At 45.4% G+C, this 25,176-nt stretch overlaps 1 protein-coding gene across 1 annotated transcript in view; it reads right to left on the reverse strand.

Annotated features, from left to right (window-relative positions):
• Positions 1–3,301: 3,301 nt before the first annotated feature.
• LOC135571148 (receptor-type tyrosine-protein phosphatase beta-like) overlaps positions 3,302–25,176 on the reverse strand; it is a 46,247-nt gene continuing 24,372 nt past the window's right edge. The window contains 12 exon segments of the mRNA XM_065016941.1: positions 3,302–3,721; positions 4,641–4,910; positions 8,674–8,937; positions 9,225–9,488; positions 10,010–10,045; positions 10,682–10,764; positions 14,538–14,805; positions 15,822–16,012; positions 16,014–16,086; positions 16,377–16,640; positions 16,956–17,228; positions 19,024–19,287. Of these exon segments, the coding sequence (XP_064873013.1) occupies positions 3,438–3,721; positions 4,641–4,910; positions 8,674–8,937; positions 9,225–9,488; positions 10,010–10,045; positions 10,682–10,764; positions 14,538–14,805; positions 15,822–16,012; positions 16,014–16,086; positions 16,377–16,640; positions 16,956–17,228; positions 19,024–19,287 (2,534 nt within the window). The 3' untranslated portion in view covers positions 3,302–3,437.

Below are 25,176 nucleotides of genomic sequence, written 5' to 3' on the forward strand. Positions count from 1 at the left end.
ATTCTGCTCAACACCAAGTCTTTTTGTGTCACAGTCCTGATGGAAAAAACAATAACACCAGAGACACATTAACATAAACCACTGTCTCAGTGGGAAAAGCCCCAGGCGTTACAGTCATTTGCATTTAGATTGTAATAATGACAGCGGCGCTGTGAAAGAAAAGATTGTCATTGACAGACAGACGCACCACTTCAGATGCTGTGGGTGTTACCCTGTCTGACCCTTCTGGTTTTTAGAATGACTTGTAAGTTCATCTGAAGTTGTAGCAGACATTTGGCTTGTTAGGCACAATATATGTTGAGAAAACCTTGGCCCATAAAAAAAAATGTACAGCAATTAGCTTTCACATTCAGCTGGATGAATGTGGTGTTTCTTTTGAGGACAACATGTAGTCATGGAGGAAATGTGATCCCTAAAATTCCTACATTCAGAATGAATTTCAGCATCGTACACATACACTAAACGATTCATGCATACTAAATGAATGTCACATGTCCATCAAAAGAAACAGGTGTTGTTTGACACATTATAGATTGAATTGACAATAAAGTAAATAAAGGATAATTTATATACAAATGCTATTTTACAGTAAACAAATTAACAACAGACTTTCAGTAGACTTATAGAGAAGGACTTTCATCAAGCGCAGCACTTACACAAATTACTGAGAAATTGATGATTAAAAAAGATTGTGGGGGCTGTTTTGTTAGACTTCAGTGCAACTTTTGACATTATCGATCATAGTCTGCTGATGGAAAAACGTATGTGTTATGGATTTCCCCCTGCTACATTGTGGATAAAGAGTTACCAGTCTAATAGAACACAGAGGGTGTTCTTTAATGGAAGCCTCTCCAATAAAATCCATTTAAAATCAGGAATTCCCCAGGGCAGCTGTCTAGGCCCTTTACTTTTTTAAATCTTTACTAATGACATTGAGTAAAGCCAGTGTGTCAATGTACGTGGATGACTCAACACTATACACCTCAGCTACTAGAGCGACTGAAATGACTGCAACTCTTAACAAAGAGCTGCAGTTAGTTTCAGAATGGGTAGCAAGGAATAAGTCAGTCCTAAATATTTCAAAAACTAAAAGCTATGTATTTGGGACAAATCATTCACTAAACCCTAAACCTCAACTAAATCTTGTAATAAATAATGTGGAAATTGAGCAAGTTGAGGAGACTAAACTGCTTGGAGTAACCCTGGACTGTAAAACTGTCATGGTCAAAACATATTGATACAACAAATCAAATTTTTGCTAAGATGGGGAGAAGTCTGTCAATAATAAAGCGCTGCTCTGCCTTCTTAACAACACTATCAACAAGGCAGGTCCAACAGACCCTGGTTTTATCGCACCTGGACTACTGTTCAGTCGTGTGGTCAGGTGCCACAAAGAGGGATTTAGGAAAATTGCAATTGGCTCAGAACAGGGCAGCACGGCTGGCACTTGGATCTATACAGAGAGCTAAAATGAATAATATGCATGTAAAGCTCTCCTGACTCAAAGTGGAGGAGAGATTGACTTCATGTTCATGAGCCCAGTCAAAACTGTTCGCTGCTCTGGCCCCCCCAATGGTGGAACAAACTCCCTCACGACGCCAGGACAGCGGAGTCAATCACCACCTTCCGGAGACACCTGAAACCCCACCTCTTTAAGGAATACCTAGGATAGGATAAAGTAATCCTTCTCACCCCCTTAAAAGACTTAGATGCACTATTGTAAAGTGGCTGTTCCACTGGATGTCATAAGGTGAAAGCACCAATTTGTAAGTCGCTCTGGATAAGAGCGTCTGCTAAATGACTTAAATGTAAATGTAATGTAAATGTAATGTTGAATGCACCTAGCTGACTGTTTAATCTATTGGCACACAGCTCAGACACCCCACAAGACATGCCACCAGAGGTCTCTTCACAGTCCCCAAGTCCAGAACAGACTATGGCATAGGCACAGTACACATAGAGCCATGACTACATGGAACTCTATTCCACAGTACTACATAGAGCCATGACTACATGGAACTCTATTCCACAGTACTACATAGAGCCATGACTACATGGAACTCTATTCCACAGTACTACATAGAGCCATGACTACATGGAACTACATAGAGCCATGACTACATGGAACTCTATTCCACAGTACTACATAGAGCCATGACTACATGGAACTCTATTCCACGTCAAGTAACTGATGCAAGCAGTGATGCAAGCACTGATGCAAACACGTGCATACAAACACACAATAACATATGTACTATACACACACATACACATGGATTTTGGGTTGTAGATATGTGGTAGTAGAGTAGTAGAACCCCAGGAAGAGTAGCTGCTGTCTTGACAGGAACTAATGGGGATCCTTAATGAACCCCAGGAAGAGTAGCTGCTGCCTTGGCAGGAACTAATGAGGATCCATAATAAACCCCAGGAAGAGTAGCTGCTGCCTTGGCAGGAACTAATGAGGATCCTTAATAAACCCCAGGAAGAGTAGCTGCTGCCTTGGCAGGAACTAATGAGGATCCATAATAAACCCCAGGAAGAGTAGCTGCTGCCTTGACAGGAACTACTGGGGATCCTTAATGAACCCCAGGAAGAGTAGCTGCTGTCTTGACAGGAACTACTGGGGATCCATAATAAACCCCAGGAAGAGTAGCTGCTGCCTTGGCAGGAACTAATGGGGATCCATAATAAACCCCAGGAAGAGTAGCTGCTGCCTTGGCAGGAACTGATGAGGATCCATAATAAACCCCAGGAAGAGTAGCTGCTGCCTTGACAGGAACTAATGAGGATCCATAATAAACCCCAGGAAGAGTAGCTGCTGTCTTGACAGGAACTAATGGGGATCCATAATAAACCCCAGGAAGAGTAGCTGCTGCCTTGGCAGGAACTGATGAGGATCCATAATAAACCCCAGGAAGAGTAGCTGCTGCCTTGACAGGAACTAATGAGGATCCATAATAAACCCCAGGAAGAGTAGCTGCTGTCTTGACAGGAACTAATGGGGATCCATAATAAACCCCAGGAAGAGTAGCTGCTGCCTTGGCAGGAACTAATGAGGATCCATAATAAACCCCAGGAAGAGTAGCTGCTGCCTTGGCAGGAACTAATGAGGATCCTTAATAAACCCCAGGAAGAGTAGCTGCTGCCTTGGCAGGAACTAATGAGGATCCATAATAAACCCCAGGAAGAGTAGCTGCTGCCTTGACAGGAACTACTGGGGATCCTTAATGAACCCCAGGAAGCGAAGCTGCTGTCTTGACAGGAACTACTGGGGATCCTTAATAAATACACATACTAATATTCATACGCTACTCCTGGGTGAAATACATGTCAACGGAAACGGAATTTGAGGTGTGCTTGATTTAGCTTGGAGTTTGGGACGGTTTTTGGACTACAAAGCACACTTCAAATATTTGACCCAGGTGTGTCAGATGATTTCAGTGTGTGTCCGTCTCACCTGTCCGCGCTAGGATAGATGAGTCACTGCTCATGCCTCTGCTCCTGCTCACCACCTCCATCTTGTACAGCGTCCCTGGGACCAGACCAGAGAAGGAGCACATCTGGGTTCCGGCCTCCACGGTCTGACGGCCACGCAACGTCTCGTCAACGTTATACAGGAACAGGTCGTATCCGTCCACGTAGCCCTCGGACGGGCGCCAGATGAAACTCAGACCGCTGGTGTTGGCAGTCATCACCGTCAGACCGTTGACTGCAGCTGGACCTAAGGGAGGGAAAGAGGGAGGGAGAGAGGGGAGGAGGGAGGTAAGGAGAGAGAAAGAGAGGGAGAGAGAGAGAGAGGGGAGGAGGGCGGTAAGGAGAGAGAAAGAGCGGGAGTAAGAGAGAGAGAGAGAGAGAGGGAGAGAGAGAGAGAGAAAGAGAGTAAGAGAGAGAGAGAGTAAGAGAGAGAGAGAGGGAGATACTTTTATTTACATTTCAGCTATTACCTGATACAGTAATAATGACTGTCTCTGATACAGTGATAATGACTATCTCTGATACAGTGATACAGTAATAATGACTATCTCTGATACAGTGATAATGACTGTCTCTGACACAGTAATATTGACTGTCTCTGATACAGTAATAATGACTGTCTCTGATACAGTAATAATGACTATCTCTGACACAGTGATAATGACTGTCTCTGATACAGTAATAATGACTGTCTCTGATACAGCGATAATGACTATCTCTGATACAGTGATAATGACTGTCTCTGATACAGTGATAATGACAGTCACTGATACAGTGATAATGACTGTCTCTGACACTGTCTCTGACACAGTAATAATGACTGTCTCTGACACAGTAATAATGACGGTCTCTGATACAGTAATAATGACTGTCTCTGATACAGTAATAATGACTGTCTCTGATACAGTAATAATGACGGTCTCTGATACAGTAATAATGACTGTCTCTGATACAGTAATAATGACTGTCTCTGACACAGTGATAATGACCGTCTCTGATACAGTGATAATGACTGTCCCTGACACAGCGATAATGACTGTCTCTGATACAGTGATAATGACTGTCTCTGACACAGTGATAATGACGGTCTCTGACACAGTGATAATGACTGTCTCTGACACAGTGATAATGACTGTCTCTGACACAGGAAAAGTGGTGCCTCTTACGTGTTTGTCCCTCAGCCACGGCCTCCTTGCCATAGATCCCTCCACTGACGGATACGACCCGAACTCGGTACCACTTCCCAGGGGTGAGCTGGTCGAAGAGGTGCCTGGTGGAGCCCTGGGGCATGGAAATATTAGAGACTATGTCACGTCCATCATCCAGGAGCTGGATCTTGTAACCCTCGTACACTCCCACTGTAGTCTCCCAGGTCACTGTTAGACTGTGGGTGGTGTGGTCACTGTCTGCCTGGAGCGCTGTCACTGTGGAGGGGACTGGAGAGAGAGAGAGAGAGAGAGAGAGAGACAGACAGACAGAGAGCCGTTAAATTCTACAACCACCTAAAAGAAAGTGATTCCCAAACCTTCCATATCAAAGCCATCACATACAAAGAGACGAACCTGGAAAAAAGTCCCCTAAACAAGCTGGTCCTGGGGCTCTGATCACAAACACAAACACACCCTACAGAGAGATGAACCTGGAGAAGAGTCCCCTAAGCAAACTGGTCCCGGGGCTCTGTTCACAAACACAAACACACCCCGCAGAGCCCCAGGACAGCAGCACAATTAGACCCAACCAAATCATGAGAAAACAAAAAGATAACTACTTGACACATTGGAAAGAATTAACAAAAAAACAGAGCAAACTAGAATGCTATTTGGCCCTACACAGAGAGTACACCGTGGCACCTGACCACTGTGACTGACCTAAACTTAAGGAAAGCTTTGGCTATGTACAGACTCAGTGAGATCAGACAGTAGACAGTTAGACTGTGGCTGGTGTGGTCACTGTCTGCCTGGAGCGCTCTCACTCTGGGAGGGGACTGAACAGACACAGGGAGAGTTTAGGCATCCCCCATGGCTGGGAGGGGATTGGACAGATCCAGGGAGAGGTTAGACATCACCCATGGCTGGGAGGGGATTGGACAGATCCAGGGAGAGGTTAGACATCACCCATGGCTGGGAGGGGATTGGACAGATCCAGGGAGAGGTTAGACATCACCCATGGCTGGGAGGGGATTGGACAGATCCAGGGAGAGGTTAGACATCCCCATGGCTGGGAGGGGATTGGACAGATCCAGGGAGAGGTTAGACATCCCCCATGGCTGGGAGGGGATTGGACAGATCCAGGGAGAGGTTAGACATCACCCATGGCTGGGAGGGGATTGGACAGATCCAGGGAGAGGTTAGACATCCCCCATGGCTGGGAGGGGATTGGACAGATCCAGGGAGAGGTTAGACATCACCCATGGCTGGGAGGGGATTGGACAGACACAGGGAGAGGTTAGACATCCCCATGGCTGGGAGGGATTGGATAGATCCAGGGAGAGGTTAGACATCCCCATGGCTGGGAGGATTGGACAGATCCAGGGAGAGGTTAGACATCACCCATGGCTGAGGATTGGACAGATCCAGGGAGAGGTTAGACATCACCCATGGCTGGGAGGGGATTGGACAGACACAGGGAGAGGTTAGACATCCCCCATGGCTGGGAGGGTTATATTGCAGTATTCTTGATCTCTGAACTTGTTATGAAGAGAATCAGTTTCCAATGATTTTAGAGGTAGACTTTTCCATGAAGACGACAAATGACAAAGACAACTGTTGTTCCGCTATAATTCAAGACAAAGCCCTGTGTGTCTTAATGGCTCCAGTCCAGACTATGTGTTATCATACAGGTTTATTCTGGTCATTCACCTGTTCATCCAGTAGCACTGCTGTTATCGACCAGTGTTCCACTCAGGGACTAAGCTGTCCCCTCCCTCCCTCCCTCCCTCCCTCCCTCCCTCCCTCCCTCCCTCCCTCCCTCCCTCCCTGCCTCTCCTCCCTCCCTCCCTCCCTCCCTCCCTCCCGCTCCTATTCTCCTCCCATTCCCTCTCCTATTCTCCTCCCATTCCCCTCCTATTCCCCCTCTCTCCTATTCTCCTCCCATTCCCCCTCCTATTCCCCTCCCATTCCCCTCCTATTCCCCTCCCTCTCCTATTCTCCTCCCATTCCCTCTCCTATTCCCCTCTCTCTCCTATTCTCCTCCCATTCCCCCTCCTATTCCCCCTCTCTCCCATTCCCCCTCCTATTCCCTCTCCTATTTCCTCTCCTATTCCCTCTCCTATTCCCTCTCCTATTTCCTCTCCTATTCCCTCTCCTATTCCCTCTCCTATTCCCTCTCCTATTTCCTCTCCTATTCCCTCTCCCATTCCCTCTCCTATTCTCCTCCCATTCTCCTTCCTATTCCCCTCTTTCTCCTATTCTCCTCCCATTCCCCCTCCTATTCCCCCTCTCTCATATTCTCCTCCCATTCCCTCTCCTATTCTCCTCTCTCTCCTATTCTCCTCCCATTTCCTCTCCCATTCCCTCTCCTATTCTCCTCCCATTCCCTCTCCTATTCTCCTCCCATTCCCTCTCCTATTCTCCTCCCATTCCCTCTCCTATTCTCCTCCCATTCCCTCTCCTATTCTCCTCCCATTCCCTCTCCTATTCTCCTCCCATTGCCTCTCCTATTCTCCTCCCATTCCCTCTCCTATTCTCCTCCCATTCCCTCTCCTATTCTCCTCCCATTCCCTCTCCTATTCTCCTCCCATTCCCTCTCCTATTCTCCTCCCATTGCCTCTCCTATTCTCCTCCCATTCCCCCTCCTATTCCCCCTCTCTCATATTCTCCTCCCATTCCCTCTCCTATTCTCCTCTCTCTCCTATTCTCCTCCCATTTCCTCTCCCATTCCCTCTCCTATTCCCCTCTCTCTCCTATTCTCCTCCCATTCCCTCTCCTATTCTCCTCTCTCTCCTATTCCCCTCCCATTCTCCTCCTATTCCCTCTCCCCTCCCTCTCCTATTCCCTCTCCTATTCCCTTCTCTCTCCTATTCTCCTCCTATTCCCTCTCCTATTCCCCTCCCTCTCCTATTCCCTCTCCTATTCCCCTCTCTCTCCTATTCTCCTCCCATTCCCTCTCCTATTCTCCTCTCTCTCCTATTCCCCTCCCATTCTCCTCCTATTCCCTCTCCCATTCCCTCTCCTATTCCCTCTGCTATTCCCCTCCCTCTCCTATTCCCTCTCCTATTCCCCTCTCTCTCCTATTCTCCTCCTATTCCCTCTGCTATTCCCCTCCCTCTCATATTCCCTCTCATATTCCCCTCTCTCTCCTATTCTCCTCCCATTCCCTCTGCTATTCCCCTCTCTCTCCTATTCCCCTCCCATTCTCCTCCTATTCCCTCTCCCCTCCCTCTCCTATTCCCCTCCCTCTCCTATTCCCTCTCCTATTCCCCTCTCTCTCCTATTCTCCTCCCATTCCCTCTCCTATTCTCCTCTCTCTCCTATTCCCCTCCCATTCTCCTCCTATTCCCTCTCCCATTCCCTCTCCTATTCCCTCTGCTATTCCCCTCCCTCTCCTATTCCCTCTCCTATTCCCCTCTCTCTCCTATTCTCCTCCTATTCCCTCTGCTATTCCCCTCCCTTTCCTATTCCCTCTCATATTCCCCTCTCTCTCCTATTCTCCTCCCATTCCCTCTGCTATTCCCCTCTCTCTCCTATTCCCCTCCTATTCTCCTCCTATTCCCTCTCCCCTCCCTCTCCTATTCCCTCTCCTATTCCCCTCTCTCTCATATTCTCCTCCTATTCCCTCTCCTATTCCCCTCCCTCTCTTATTCCCTCTCCTATTCCCTCTCCCCTCCCTCTCCTATTCCCTCTCCTATTCCCTCCCTCTCCTATTCTCCTCCTCTCCCTCTCCTATTCCCTCCCATTCCCTCTCCTATTCCCTCTCTCCATTCCCCTCCCATTCTCCTCCTATTCCCTCTCCCATTCCCTCTCCTATTCCCTCTGCTATTCCCCACCCTCTCCTATTCCCTCTCCTATTCCCCTCTCTCTCCTATTCTCCTCCTATTCCCTCTGCTATTCCCCTCCCTCTCCTATTCCCTCTCATATTCCCCTCTCTCTCCTATTCTCCTCCCATTCCCTCTGCTATTCTCTCTCCCATTTCCTCTCCTATTCCCCTCTCTCTCCTATTCCCTCTCCTATTCCCTCTCCTATTCCCCTCCCTTCTTCTCACCTGTTCGTCCAGTAGTTGTTGAATTATTGACCAGTATTCCACTCAGGGACTGAACCTCGACCCCGTACAGCTGTCCTGGTACCAGACCCTGAAAGTCCAGCTCAGTGACGTGTTTGGGGACAGGTCTGGTCTCCAGAAGGTGTGACCCCTGGGATAGGGACACGGTGTACATGTCCACATCCCCATCACCAGGGGTCCAGGACACCCTCAGGCTGGCAGCCTGGTCCCCTGGCCGGGCATGGAGGTTCCTCACCTGGCTGGGGACTGGGGGGGGGTTGAGAGAGAAGGCAGAGAGACAGGAGTGAAGGGAGGGGGGAGGAGATGGGTCACAATGTGGATCACTTATAGAAAAATAAGTTGAAGACTGGCCCAAAAAACAATTTGGTGTTTTTTTATTTTAAAATCTTTAGATGATGTTCTACAGAATGAAGTGATAACAAAAGGTTATTCTGTTGTTTTACCTGAAATACCTGGGAAATGCTATGAAACACAATGTGAGGTTATTTGGAAAACCAAGCCGGGCAGCTGCCCACTCTGTTCCCCTTACTAACCTGTCCTGCCCTCGATGAACTGAGGTCTCTGGTTGGGTCCACTGAAGGTGGACACCACCATCTTGTACAGGCGTCCCGGGGTGAGCGAGGCCAGGCGGTGGTCACGGGCCTCGTTGCCCAGGGTTACGGGCGGGTAAACCCGCGTGTCGTTGAAGAGGATCTGGACCTCGTAGTGATCAACGTCCCCCAGCGCTGGAGACCATGTGACCACCAGATCACCTGTACCACTGTCACCCAGGGCCAGGCTCCGCACCGCAGAGGGGACTACGGAGACAGTCAAATACAACTTTATTTCAACATTTACACTATGCACAGAACACTAAAGGGCTCAATGGTTTGGTTGGCTGAGGGGAATCTGACCCATGATGCCCACTAGTTTAAGGTTAACTTTGCGCTGCCAAAATGTTCATGATGTGATCTTAGGTACAATTCTCATGCGCCGAATTCTAGATATCACACCTACAAATTCTTCCAAATAAGTTGTATATTGGTTTTCCGTGGACTTGGCCACACAGAAAACTCAGCAGCACAGCATTTTACTGAAACCTTCTACCAACACTGCAGTAGCAACAGACACAGACTCTCAGACTGTAGTTAATAGACTCACACGTTCTCTCGTCAGTAGCAACAGACACAGACTCACAGACTGTAGTTAATAGACTCACACGTTCTCGTCAGTAGCAACACTGGACTGGTACTCTCAGACTGTAGTTAATAGACTCACACGTTCTCCCGTCAGTAGAAACACTGGACTGGTACTCTCAGACTGTAGTTAATAGACTCACACGTTCTCCCATCAGTAGAAACACTGGACTGGTACTCTCAGACTGTAGTTAATAGACTCACACGTTCTCCCATCAGTAGAAACACTGGACTGGTACTCTCAGACTGTAGTTAATAGACTCACACGTTCTCCCATCAGTAGAAACACTGGACTGGTACTCTCAGACTGTAGTTAATAGACTCACACGTTCTCCCATCAGTAGAAACACTGGACTGGTACTCTCAGACTGTAGTTAATAGACTCACACGTTCTCCCATCAGTAGAAACACTGGACTGGTACTCTCAGACTGTAGTTAATAGACTCACACGTTCTCCCATCAGTAGAAACACTGGACTGGTACTCTCAGACTGTAGTTAATAGACTCACACGTTCTCCCATCAGTAGAAACACTGGACTGGTACTCTCAGACTGTAGTTAATAGACTCACACGTTCTCCCATCAGTAGAAACACTGGACTGGTACTCTCAGACTGTAGTTAATAGACTCACACGTTCTCCCATCAGTAGAAACACTGGACTGGTACTCTCAGACTGTAGTTAATAGACTCACACGTTCTCCCATCAGTAGAAACACTGGACTGGTACTCTCAGACTGTAGTTAATAGACTCACACGTTCTCCCATCAGTAGAAACACTGGACTGGTACTCTCAGACTGTAGTTAATAGACCACACGTTCTGACCCCATCAGTAGAAACACTGGACTGGTACTCAGACTTTCAGGAATAGACTCACAGGATCCCATCAGTTCTGAAACACTGGACTGGTATAAGAGATGTCATCAGGTCAAGATCAGTAGGATGTGGCTGTTTTTCATTAAACACAACACGTTGTCATTTTAAGAGACACACATTTTCTCCCAAAATGTTCCCTACCAATTGAACAATTTGTCTCCTAGATCACCAGAAAATAAATCTACATTAACACATTCATCACACTGGACTGGTACTCTCAGACATATAAGTAGATACAGTGACTGGTTCAGGAAAGTATTCAGACCCCTTGACTGGACTTTTTCACATTTTGTTAGTCACAGCCCATTCTAAAATGGAATGACTTTTCCCTCATCAGATCTGTGTTAATAGATGGCACACAATCTCCCATCTGTAGAAACACTAATGGTTCTACCCCATAATGACATGACAATGACCCCATAATGGCATCACAATACCCCATAATGACATCACAGTAGGATAATGGCACACAATACCCCATAATGACATCACAATACCCCGTAATGGCATTTAATGACATCACAATTCTCCAAAATCTCCTATCACAATACCCCATAATGACATCAGGAATCGTCCCAATATGGCATAATAACATACCCCATAATGGCATCACAAATAATGACATCACAATACCCCATAATGGCATCACTGGAGGTTCAGGTCAATGACATCACAATTGACCCATAATGGCATAATACCCCATAATGACATCACAATACCCCATAATGTCATAATGGACATCACAATACCCCATAATGGCATCCCTACCATCCCAATACCCCATAATGACATCACAATACCCCATAATGGCATCATCACCAATACCCCATAATGACATCACAATATAAGTATATAATGGCATCACAAACCCCATAATGGCATCACAATACCCCATAATGGCATCACAATTTGTATAATGACATCACAATAGCCTCCTAAAATGGAATGAATACTTTTTCCCCTCATAATGGACATCACACAATACCCCATAATGACATCACAATACCCCATAATGGACATCACAATACCCCATAATGACATCACAATACCCCATAATGGCATCACAATACCCCATAATGACATCACAATACCCCATAATGACATCACAATACCCCATAATGGCATCACAATACCCCATAATGACATCACAATACATAATGGCATCACAATACCCCATAATGACATCACAATACCCCATAATGGCATCACAATACCCCATAATGACATCACAATACCCTATAATGACATCACAATACCCCATAATGACATCACAATACCCCATAATGGCATCACAATACCCCATAATGACATCACAATACCCCATAATGACATCACAATACCATCACAATACCCCATAATGACATCACAATACTATAATGACATCACAATACCCCATAATGACATCACAATACCCCATAATGGCATCACAATACCCCATAATGGCATCACAATACCCCATAATGACATCACAATACCATATAATGACATCACAATACCCCATAATGGCATCACAATGGCATCACAATACCCCATAATGGCATCACAATACCCCATAATGGCATCACAATACCCTATAATGACATCACAATACCCCATAATGACATCACAATACCCCATAATGACATCACAATACCCCATAATGGCATCACAATACCCCATAATGACATCACAATACCCCATAATGACATCACAATACCCCATAATGACATCACAATACCCCATAATGACATCACAATACCCCATAATGGCATCACAATACCCCATAATGGCATCACAATACCCCATAATGGCATCCCAATACCCCATAATGGCATCACAATACCCCATAATGGCATCACAATACCCCATAATGGCATCACAATACCCCATAATGACATCACAATACCCCATAATGACATCACAATACAGGTTTTTAGACATTTTTGATCATTTATAAAGAATGTAACACATTTCCATAAGTATTCAGACCCTTTACTCAGTACTTTGTTGAAGTACCTTTGGCAGCGATTACAGCCTTGAGTCTTCTTGGGTATGATGCTACAAGCTTGGCACATATGTATTTGGGGAGTTTCTCCCATTCTTCTCTGTAGATCCTCTCAAGCTCTGTCAGATTGGCTGAGAAGCATCACTGTATAGCTGTTTTCAGGTCTCTCTAGAGGTGGGTGGGCCACTCAAGGACATTCAGAGACTCAGGTTTTCATCAAGGATCTCTCTGTACTTTGCTCTGTTCATCTTTCCATTAATCTTGACTAGTCTCCCAGTCCCTACTGCTGAAAAACATCCCCACAGCATGATGCTGTCACCACTATGCTTCACCGTAGGGATGGTGCCAGGTTTCCTCCAGATATGACGCTTGGCATTCAAGCCAAAGAGTTCAATATTGGTTTCATCAGACCAGAGAATCTTGTTTCTCATGGTCTGAGAGTCTTTAGGTGCCTGTTGGCAAACTCAAAGTGGGTTGTCATGTGCCTTTTACTGAGGAGTGGCTTCCGTCTGGCCACACTAACATAAAGGCCTGATTGGAGGAGTGCTGCAGAGATGGTTGTCCTTCTGGAAGTTTCTCCCATCTCCACAGAGGAACTCTGGAGCTCTGTTAGAGTGACCATAGGGTTCTTGGTCACATCCCTGACCAAGGACTTTCTCCCCCAATTGCTCAGTTTGGCCATGCGGCCAGCTCTAGGAAGGGTGTTGGTGGTTCAATACGTCTTCCATTTCAGAATGAGGCCACTGTGTTCTTGGGGACCTTCAATGCTGCTGAAATCTGTTGGTACGCTTCCCCAGCTCTGTGCCTCGACACAATCCTGTCCCGGGGCTCTACGGACAATTCCTTCCACCTCATGACTTGGTTTTTGCTCTGACATGCACTGTCAACTGTGGGACCTTATATAGACAGGTGTGTGCCTTTCCAAATCATGTCAAATCAATTGAATTTACCACAGGTGGTCTCCAATCAAGTTGTTGAAACATCTCAAGGATGATCAATGGAAACAGGATGTAACTGAGCTCAATTTCGAGTCTCACAGCAAAGGGTCTGAATACTTATTAATAAGGTATTTATGTTTTTTACTTTTAAGAAAACCTGTTTTCGCTTTGTCATTATGGGGTATTGTGATGTCATTATGGGGTATTGTGATGTCATTATGGGGTATTGTACGTAGATTGATGGGAGGAGATGTGATTTTAATCAATTTTAGAGAAAGGCTGTAATGTAACAAAATGTGTAAAAAGTCAAAGGGGTCTGAATACTTTCAGAACGCACAGTGAACAGAGTGATAGACAGTGATCAAGATGAGGGACCCAAGAGACGGCGTGTGTTGTAATGCCTGCATGTGTGTGTTGGTTTGTAATGCCTGCATGTGTGTGTGTTGGTTTGTAATGCCTGCATCATGCCTGCATGTGTGTGTGTTGGTTTGTAATGCCTGCATGTGTGTGTGTTGGTTTGTAATGCCTGCATGTGTGTGTGTTGGTTTGTAATGCCTGCATCTGTGTGTGTTGGTTTGTAATGCCTGCATCTGTGTGTGTTGGTTTGTAATGCCTGCATCTGTGTGTGTTGGTTTGTAATGCCTGCATCTGTGTGTTGGTTTGTAATGCTTGCATGTGTGCCTGTGTGTGTTGGTGTGTGTGTTGTGTGTGTGTTGTGTGTGTGTGTGTGTGTGTGTGTGTGTGTGTGTGTGTGTGTGTGTGTGTGTGTTGGTGTGTGTGTGTTGTGTGTGTGTGTGTGTGTGTGTGTGTGTGTGTTGGTGTGTGTGTGTGTGTTGGTGTGTGTTGGTGTGTGTGTGTTGGTGTGTGTGTGAGACCTACGTGTACGAGCCGTCACCACCGTGTTGTTCTGGAAGCTGCCGCTGCGGGTTGCTATGGAGACGGTGTACAGCCTCCCTGACTTGAGGGAGTTAAACACACACTCTGGGCTTGCCTTAGAAACCACCAGGTTGTGTACGGTCCTGTCGCGGTCCTTCAGTAGGACCAGGTAACTGTCCACATCTCCGACCGCTGGCTGCCACGACACCCCCAGGAAGTCTGGACGACCGTTGTTACTGACCGTGACCTCTCCGATCGCAGCTGGTACTGAGGAGAGAATGGGGGGGGGGGGGGGCAGAGACCGGTCATCGACAGAGAGGACACAGACACACACATGTTAGAGATAGAAGTCTGGACGACCATTGGTACTTGGGGGGGCAGAGACGGTCATCGACAGAGAGGACACAGACACACACATGTTAGAGATAGAAGTCTGACCATTGTTCCGTAACCTCTCCGACCGTAGCTGTCACTGAGAAGGGACAGGAGGACAAAACGGTCGTGAGGTCGATTGGGGTTAAAATCCTTTCGAACCTCAAAACTGTGTTGCCTGCTGAGCTAAAGGCTTTCATGTTGTTTGACATGAATTACTCCTACAACACACCAGTGGTGATTTGAATTGAATAGACTGACTTGATTAAATGTGGCCTTTAATGTGACATTCAGATACCCGGTGTGACAGGAAAGGTTTAGTTCAAGTGTCCTTTGTTATTATCCCGTTAGCTGAAAGTTAGCCGAAAGTTGTCTGAATGTTATCTGAAAGTGGTGTTTGTTTTCATCAACCCTTGGCCCCCGGACTCTGAAGTTAATTAAAAGGAGGAAGCTGTGGGGCCCCAAAATAGCCAGAACTTTCCCGGGGAAGACAATTGAGATCGGACAAGGAAGTCTTTGAACGGGACCTTGGAGAGTTGTTTTGTAGTTGACACAAAGCTTCCTGAACATTCCAGACATTCTCTTTTGTATTGGAAAACAATATTACGTTTCTCTCTGAGAGATTGTATCTTATAATTAATGTTGGTTAACAATCACTATAACAATGAGTGATTTACTCCGATGGTCAGACACCTACCCTTAAACGACCATCTCTAAGCATAGAATAAAGCCTGGCCATTACTATATCACATACACACATAAACAGCTGTAATGGACAAGACCACCAGGAAGAACATACAGAACAACCCCCAAAACAAACGCCTGGTTCATGTGTCAGTCAGTCGATGTTAATGTGGACGATACATTTGAGTAAATGCATAAAGATGAACTGTTCCTGATATTTAACTTACCAGTGCGTCCCTCAGCCACGGCCTGCTTCGAAACCATCCCACCACTGACAGTACTGACCACCAGCCTGTAGGAGGCGCCAGGCCTGAGGTCTCTGAGCTGCAGAGAGGTGGTGTTGGCTGGGACGGTGTGGTTCTGCACAGCCCGGTTGTTGTGGAGGAGCTGCAGGCTGCAGAAGTCCAGATCTCCAGGGGAGTTCCCAGCTGGCCTGTAAACTGTCCACGTGGCCCTGGTTGCTCAGGTGGACACGCCTCACCTCCAGAGGTACTGCAGACAGACTGGCTCAGTTACTGTCAGGCTCCATTTGTAAACAAAGCTTATTTTATCTCAGCAGGCTCATTATTACCCTTTGTGTGTTAGGCTTCATCTGAAGACTCCATTTTGTGAAGAAAATAAACTGAGACAAAGTAAAAAACACCCCTGTACATGCTGCCTCAAAGTCTGATTGGATAAATACAGTGTTACCATAGAGATGACCTCAGCTACAAAGAGACAGTCCCTCTGTTTTAGTGTGTTGTGTATAAATATCCATACAGGTGCTATAGAAACCCTCTCACCTGTCCTCCCTAGCACCGACACAGAGCTGTTGAGCTCCCCGCTCTTGGTTGTCACGGTAATGGTGAACACACGTCCAGGCATGAGCACGTTGAAGGTGCACTCCCTCATGTCACGGGTCAGGTCTCTCGTGGCAACCGTGGCATTGCCATGGCGGAGCTCCACGGCGTAGCCGTCCCTGGCTGAGTTGGGGGCGTGACTCCACAGGGCGCTGAGGGAGGTCTCGTCAGCATGGCGGATATGGAGCTCTGAGACAGGCTTAGGAGCTGAGAGAGAGAGGGGAGAGAGAGAGAGAGAGAGAGAGAGAGAGAGAGAGGGAGAGAGAGGGAGAGAGAGAGAGAGAGAGAGAGAGAGGGAAGAGAGAGAGAGAGAGAGAGAGAGAGAGAGAGAGAGAGAGAGAGAGAGAGAGAGAGAGAGAGAGAGAGAGAGAGGATTAAGGGAAAGAGAGAAGGGGAGAAAGAAGGTTTGCAGAAATAGAGAGAACAATGAGATGAAGAGTCATGATGATGTCATGAGTTCTCTTATCATTCTTACTGATGCCAGTACTTTCTCCTACTCCATTATGTTGTTGTGTAGCCTACCTATTCCTCTGTGGCAGTACTCCACAGTGCCTTGCTCCCCAGTGCTCTCCACCATGACCCCAGCCCTGTAGGTCCTCCCAGGAACCAGTCCCAGGCCAGAGAAGGTGTACTCCACCACCCCTTTCTCCACGGTCCTGTTATCCAGAGTCTGGGTCCCATTTAACAGCAGCACCCTGTACTTATCCCAGTCTCCACCAGGGGGAGCCCACATCGCCTTCAGAGAGTTGGAGTCATCCAGCGCCTCCATAGAGAGCTGGGACACTTTACCTGGGACTGGGACGGAGAGAAGAAGAAAGACCAGTTAAAGGCACAGTCTGGAGTATTTCATGTTGTTCATTTATATTAGCAGCTCTCAAAAGGCAGGAAGTAAGAACCCTTAAGGCGTCAGCATGCTTCAGTTCGGGCTGGCGCCTTTCCGAACGAACCTGCTCGCATAATCCCTTAAAAAACCTTTGGTTAAAAGGTCTCTGACTTTCCTTGAGAAGTACAGTACCTGTTTGTCCATTTTGAGACGCTGTATATAGTCTAAAATAATCTAAAATAATTATCTTTGAATGACAACAAAGACTTTATTGAAGAATCCCTGCTGTTGACCAATCACCAGGGTTTTTCAGGTGTTTTGGCACCACATGTTTGTTCTGGAGGCCGACGTCGATAGTGAAAGTCCATAACTCGTCGTCGTCCTCCAGAACAAACATGTGGTGCCAAAACACCTGAAAAACCCTCACCTAAGATCAAAACCCTCACCTGAGAACAAAACCCTCACCTGAGAACAAAACCCTCGCCTAAGAACAAAACCCCTCACCTAAGAACAAAACCACTCACCTGAGAACAAAACCCTCACCTAAGAACAAAACCCTCACCTGAGAACAAAACCCTCACCTAAAAACAAAACCCTCACCTGAGAACAAAACCCTCACCTAAGAACAAATCCCTCACATAAGAACAAAACCCTCACCTAAGAACAAAACCCCTCACCTGAGAACAAAACCCTCACCTAAAAACAAACCCTCACCTGAGAACAAAACCCTCACCTAAGAACAAATCCCTCACATAAGAACAAAACCCTCACCTAAGAACAAAACCCCTCACCTAAGAACAAATCCCTCACATAAGAACAAATCCTTCACCTAAGAACAAAACCCCTCACCTAAGAACAAATCCCTCCCCTAAGAACAAATCCTTCACCTAAGAACAAATCCTTCACCTAAGAACAAAACCCCTCACCTAAGAACAAATCCCTCACATAAGAACAAATCCTTCACCTAAGAACAAATCCCTCACCTAAGAACAAATCCTTCACCTAAGAACAAATCCTTCACCTAAGAACAAAACCCCTCACCTAAAAACAAAACCCCTCACCTAAAAACAACGTCCCTTATTAAAAACAAAACCCTCTCACCTAAAAACAAAACCCCTCACCTAAAAACAAAACCCCTCATCTAAAAACAAAACCCCTCACCTAAAAACAAAGTCCCTCACCTAAGAACAAAACATCACCAAATGTCATCATAATAAATGAAGGAACTCTTCTAAACTGTTTTTGCTGGGAAGCATGCAGGCGCCTTAACACGACAACACAATGGACTAATTCTAATTCCACTTGATTAATCCATGAATAGTAATCACATAGTTATGATCTTAGACATCATCGAGACACTCAACGAGCTCTTGCTGAACCCTTAATAACAGAGTGTTTAAATGAAACAGTCCCACTTGAGGAGAATTACCATCTCACCCCCTCCTTTATCCTCTTGGCTTTAATAGCAGAGGCCCTCTTCAACAGGAAGAGTGTTCCTCTCAACAAACTAAAGGCTTCAGTGGGTTTCTGAGAACACTAATTGTTAGCATGTTGGACCAGAGACAAGACGTTTTCCTGACCACAACACAGAGTTTGTCCTGGTCTACATGATGTTTTCCTGACCACGACACAGAGTTTGTCCTGGTCTACATTATGTTTTCCTGACCACGACACAGAGTTTGTCCTGGTTTACAAGACGTTTTCCTGACCACGACACAGAGTTTGTCCTGGTCTACATGATGTTTTCCTGGTTACGCCTACTGTCACCTGTGTTAGCCGAGGCAGTTGATTGGTTGGAGAGCTCTCCGCTCTTGGTGGCGACAGAAACCTGATAGGTCCGTCCGGGTGTCAGCTGGTGGAAGTGGGCCTTTGTGGTGTCAGATGACAGGGTCTTCTCCAGAGGGGTGGTTCCAGACGAGGACAGGGTCACCACTATAGAGTCCACATCACCCTGGGGTTGACTCCATGATGCCCTCAAACTGTCCTGGGTGTTATTGTTCTCTAGCTTCAGGTTGGAGACGGCATAGGGCACTAGAGAGGAAGAGAGAGGGGAGGAGAGAGAGGGTGTAGCGGGAGGGAGAGAGGGGAGAAGAGGGGAGGGAGGGGAGGATAGAGAGGGAAGGGTGGGAGGGAGAGGGAGAGCGATAGAGGGGAGGAAGACAGAGAGGGAGGGGAGAGAGGGAGAGAGACAGGGGAGGGAGAGAGAGGGAGAGAGAGGGAGAGAGAGAGGGGGGTAGAGAAAGATAGCGGGAGAGAGAGAGCAAGAGGGAGGGAGGGAGAGATAGAGGGGAGAGAGCGGGGAGAGAGGGGAAGGGAGAGGAAGAGAGAGGGGGAGGGAGAGGGAGAGAGGGAGGGAGAGAGATAAATTCAATCCCTTTTAGACAACTTCTTGGACAAAATGTTTCACTGTAATAGTGAAGGTGTAAACTTCACTATTAGTAGAAAACCTAAACAGTATATTTGACCTCTCAGCTTCCCTATCAAAAAAAAAAAAAAAAAAATGTCAAACAGGAAAATAAGAAAATGAACAACAATGAAAAATGGTTTGATGAATAATGCAAAAACCTAAGACAGAAAATTGAGAAACCTGCCCAACCCAAAACAGAGACCCAGAAAACTTGATCCTACACCTTCACTATGGTGAATCATTAAAACAATACAGAAATACACCACGGAAAAAGAAGGAACAGCATGTCAGAAATCAGCTCAATGTAATTGAAGAATCCATAGACTCTAACCACTTCTGGGAAAATTGGAAAACACTAAACAAACAACAACACGAAGAATTATCTGTCCAAAAGAGAGATGTGTGGGTAAACCACTTCTCCAATCTTGATGGAGCCCGTCTCAGCAAATAGCAAAAACAGAAATAAAATATAGTCTAATGTGAACTAGCTAACGTTGAACCTGGTTGGTTAGCTACCTGCAGATGCATGCAGGGTAGTAACGTTATGAGTTGGGATCGTGGTTCATTGTTTAGCTAGCTAGCTACCTGCAGATTCATGCAGGGTAGTAACGTTATGAGTTGGGATCGTGGTTCATTGTTTAGCTAGCTAGCTACCTGCAGATTAATGCAGGGTAGTAACGTTATGAGTTGGGATCGTGGTTCATTGTTTAGCTAGCTAGCTACCTGCAGATTAATGCAGGGTAGTAACGTTATGAGTTGGGATCGTGGTTCATTGTTTAGCTAGCTAGCTACCTGCAGATTCATGCAGGGTAGTAACGTTATGAGTTGGGATCGTGGTTCATTGTTTAGCTAGCTAGCTACCTGCAGATTCATGCAGGGTAGTAACGTTATGAGTTGGGATCGTGGTTCATTGTTCAGCTAGCTAGCTACCTGCAGATGCATGCAGGGTAGTAACGTTATGAGTTGGGATCGTGGTTCATTGTTTAGCTAGCTAGCTATCTGCAGATTCATGCAGGGTAGTAATGTTATGAGTTGGGATCGTGGTTCATTGTTTAGCTAGCTAGCTACCTGCAGATTCATGCAGGGTAGTAACGTTATGAGTTGGGATCGTGGTTCATTGTTTAGCTAGCTAGCTATCTGCAGATTCATGCAGGGTAGTAACGTTATGAGTTGGGATCGTGGTTCATTGTTTAGCTAGCTAGCTATCTGCAGATTCATGCAGGGTAGTAATGTTATGAGTTGGGATCGTGGTTCATTGTTTAGCTAGCTATCTATCTGCAGATTCATGCAGGGTAGTAACGTTATGAGTTGGGATCGTGGTTCATTGTTTATCTGCTGAGTTTAGCTAGCTACCTGCAGATTCATGCAGGGTAGTAACGTTATGAGTTGGGATCGTGGTTCATTGTTTAGCTAGCTAGCTATCTGCAGATTCATGCAGGGTAGTAACGTTATGAGTTGGGATCGTGGTTCATTGTTTAGCTAGCTAGCTATCTGCAGATTCATGCAGGGTAGTAATGTTATGAGTTGGGATCTGTGAGTTCATTGTTTAGCTAGCTAGCTATCTACGTGTACAAACGAAACACAAAGACACTACGTACAAAGTAACCATTTACAAATAGAATGTTCAATCTGACAACACATGATGTCAGTTTACAATCTGACAACACTCTGAGTTTACAAACTGTCTGACAAAACAATTTGACAACACTCTGAGTTTACAATCTGACGTTTACAAACAGACAATCTGACAACACACTGGTAAAATTGACAACGCTCTGGATATCTACTCTGATTTCAGAGCACTGAGTTTCTCGCTCTGTGTGTTTACAAAGCTCACTGAGAATTTACAAACACCGATGAATATTGACAAACGGTGTCAGTAACTGACAACGTTGGCTAAAAAGCGTACTGAGTTTTAAATTGAGTTGCCAGCAGAACAGTTGCAGTCTCCACTTTGGATAACATGAAAACAGCCTAACCAGCTCTGCTAGGCGAGTAAAATGGTCAGAGTGCAGAGGTGTTTGCTCAATTGTACTGGAAGTAGCTAGCAAGCCAGCCAACATTAACCAGTTAGCTTGGGTGCATGACTGTCGTTGTGAGGTCAGAACAACCCTACTCGGCCAGAGCGTCCAGTGTGCGCTCTGAACGCTCCAGTGCTGAAAAACGCTCTGAATGTACAAACGGACAATCTGACAACACTCTGAGTTTACAAACTGACAATCTGACAACACACTGAGCTTACAAACAGACAATCTGACAACACACTGAGTTTACAATCTGACAACACACTGAGTTTACAAACAGACAATCTGACAACACACTGAGTTTACAATCTGACAACACACCGAGTTTACAATCTGACAACACACTGAGTTTACAAACAGACAATCTGACAACACACTGAGTTTACAATCTGACAACACACCGAGTTTACAATCTGACAACACACCGAGTTTACAATCTGACAACACACCGAGTTTACAATTTGACAACACACTGAGTTTACAAACTGACAATCTGACAACACTCTGAGTTTACAAACGGACAATCTGACAACACTCTGAGTTTACAAACTGACAATCTGACAACACTCTGAGTTTACAAACAGACAATCTGACAACACACTGAGTTTACAATCTGACAATCTGACAACACACCGAGTTTACAATCTGACAACACACTGAGTTTACAAACAGACAATCTGACAACACACTGAGTTTACAATCTGACAACACTCTGAGTTTACAAACTGACAATCTGACAACACTCTGAGTTTACAAACAGACAATCTGACAACACACCGAGTTTACAATCTGACAACACACTGAGTTTACAAACAGACAATCTGACAACACACTGAGTTTACAAACGGACAATTTGACAACACTCTGAGTTTACAATCTGACAACACACTGAGTTTACAAACAGACAATCTGACAACACACTGAGTTTACAAACAGACAATCTGACAACACTCTGAGTTTAAACTGACAACGCTCTGAGTTTACAAACTGACAATGCTCTGAGTTTACAAACTGACAACGCTCTGAGTTTACAAACTGACAACGCTACAACTGCTGAGTTTACAAACTGACAACGCTCTGCGTTTACAAACTGACAACGCTCTGAGTTTACAAACTGACAACGCTCTGAGTTTACAAACTGACAATGCTCTGAGTTTACAAACTGACAACGCTCTGAGTTTACAAACGGACAAACTGACAACGCTCTGAGTTTACAAACTGACAACGCTCTGCGTTTACAAACTGACAACGCTCTGAGTTTACAAACAGACATTCTGACAACACACTGAGTTTACAAACTGACAACACACTGAGTTTACAAACGGACAAACTGACAACACACTGAGTTTACAATCTGACAACACACCGAGTTTACAATCTGACAACACACTGAGTTTACAAACAGACATTCTGACAACACACTGAGTTTACAAACAGACATTCTGACAACACACTGAGTTTACAAACGGACAAACTGACAACGCTCTGAGTTTACAAACTGACAACGCTCTGAGTTTACAAACTGACAACGCTCTGAGTTCTGGATATCTACTCTGATTTCAGAGCACTCTCGTCTGTGTGCCAAAGCTCACTGACGAATTTACAAACACCGGTGAATATTGCCGGTGTCAGTAAACGTTGGCTAAAAAGCGTAATTAAATTGTTGCCAGCAGAACAGTTGCAGTCTCCACTTTGGATAACATGAAAACAGCCTAACCAGCTCTGCTAGGGCGAGTAAAATGGTCAGAGTGAGGTGTTTGCTCAATTGTACTGGAAGTAGCTAGCAAGCCAGCCAACATTAACCAGTTAGCTTGGGTGCATGACTGTCGTTGTGAGGTCAGAACAACCCTACTCTCGGCCAGATCGTCCAGTGTGCGCTCTGAACGCTCCGAGTGCTAAAACGCTCTGAATGTACAAACGGACAATCTGACAACACTCTGAGTTTACAAACTGACAATCTGACAACACACTGAGTTTACAAACAGACAATCTGACAACACACTGAGTTTACAATCTGACAACACACCGAGTTTACAATCTGACAACACACTGAGTTTACAAACAGACATTCTGACAACACACTGAGTTTACAATCTGACAACACACCGAGTTTACAATCTGACAACACACTGAGTTTACAAACAGACAATCTGACAACACACTGAGTTTACAATCTGACAACACACCGAGTTTACAATCTGACAACACACTGAGTTTACAAACAGACAATCTGACAACACACTGAGTTTACAATCTGACAACACACCGAGTTTACAATCTGACAACACACCGAGTTTACAATCTGACAACACACTGAGTTTACAATCTGACAACACACCGAGTTTACAATTTGACAACACACTGAGTTTACAAACGGACAATCTGACAACGCTCTGAGTTTAGAAACTGACAACGCTCTGTGTTTACAAACTGACAACGCTCTGAGTTTACAAACTGACAACACACTGAGTTTACAAACTGACAAACTGACAACGCTCTGAGTTTACAAACTGACAACGCTCTGCGTTTACAAACTGACAACGCTCTGAGTTTACAAACTGACAACGCTCTGAGTTTACAAACTGACAACACACTGAGTTTACAAACGGACAAACTGACAACGCTCTGAGTTTACAAACTGACAACGCTCTGCGTTTACAAACTGACAACGCTCTGCGTTTACAAACTGACAACGCTCTGAGTTTACAAACTGACAACGCTCTGCGTTTACAAACTGACAACGCTCTGAGTTTACAAACTGACAACGCTCTGCGTTTACAAACTGACAACGCTCTGCGTTTACAAACTGACAACGCTCTGAGTTTACAAACGCCCAGAGCACACTCTGGCACTGCAGATTAAATTTACACCCATAGTATAAACCAGCCTTTAGCCTTGTTTAATACATGGCCTCACATGTGAATCCTTAAGGAGATGGGCGGGGCTAAGGCTTAAGAGGGTGTGAACAATGATGAATGGGGGTGGAGACAAAGAAGATCTCTCCAGTAGGTGAACCAAAACATTCAAGGGCCATTTTCTCAAAAGTGAGATTAAGAGTTCATCAACTTTCAAAGCAGAATTACTTCCCAATGTTCCTCAACCTCAGTGTATGATATTATCAGGAATATTGTATATAATAAATATAATAAATCAGGATATTATCAGGAATCAAGTGCAGGCCGTGTGAAGTGACAATGTGAAGACAAGCACAAAGACAGGTGAAACAGATCAGGGCGTGTCACATATACCATTTTATAGCTCTGAGTCTCTACTTCTATCCAAAGTTTTTTTATTTGATTAAAAAAACACAATTTCAAATGTTGCTACGCAAGACCTAATCAAGCCGTTCGGTCACATATGACTGTCCTTGTCTATCAGTGTATCAGTGTTTTGTGACTTATCGTGTTTCATGTTTTCTGTGGACCCCAGGAAGAGTAGCTGCTGCTTCTGAAAAAGCTAATGGTGATGATAAAAACTAATAAATAATGT

The sequence above is a fragment of the Oncorhynchus nerka genome, unplaced genomic scaffold, assembly GCF_034236695.1.
Source record: "Oncorhynchus nerka isolate Pitt River unplaced genomic scaffold, Oner_Uvic_2.0 unplaced_scaffold_728, whole genome shotgun sequence".
Lineage (NCBI taxonomy): Eukaryota > Metazoa > Chordata > Actinopteri > Salmoniformes > Salmonidae > Oncorhynchus > Oncorhynchus nerka.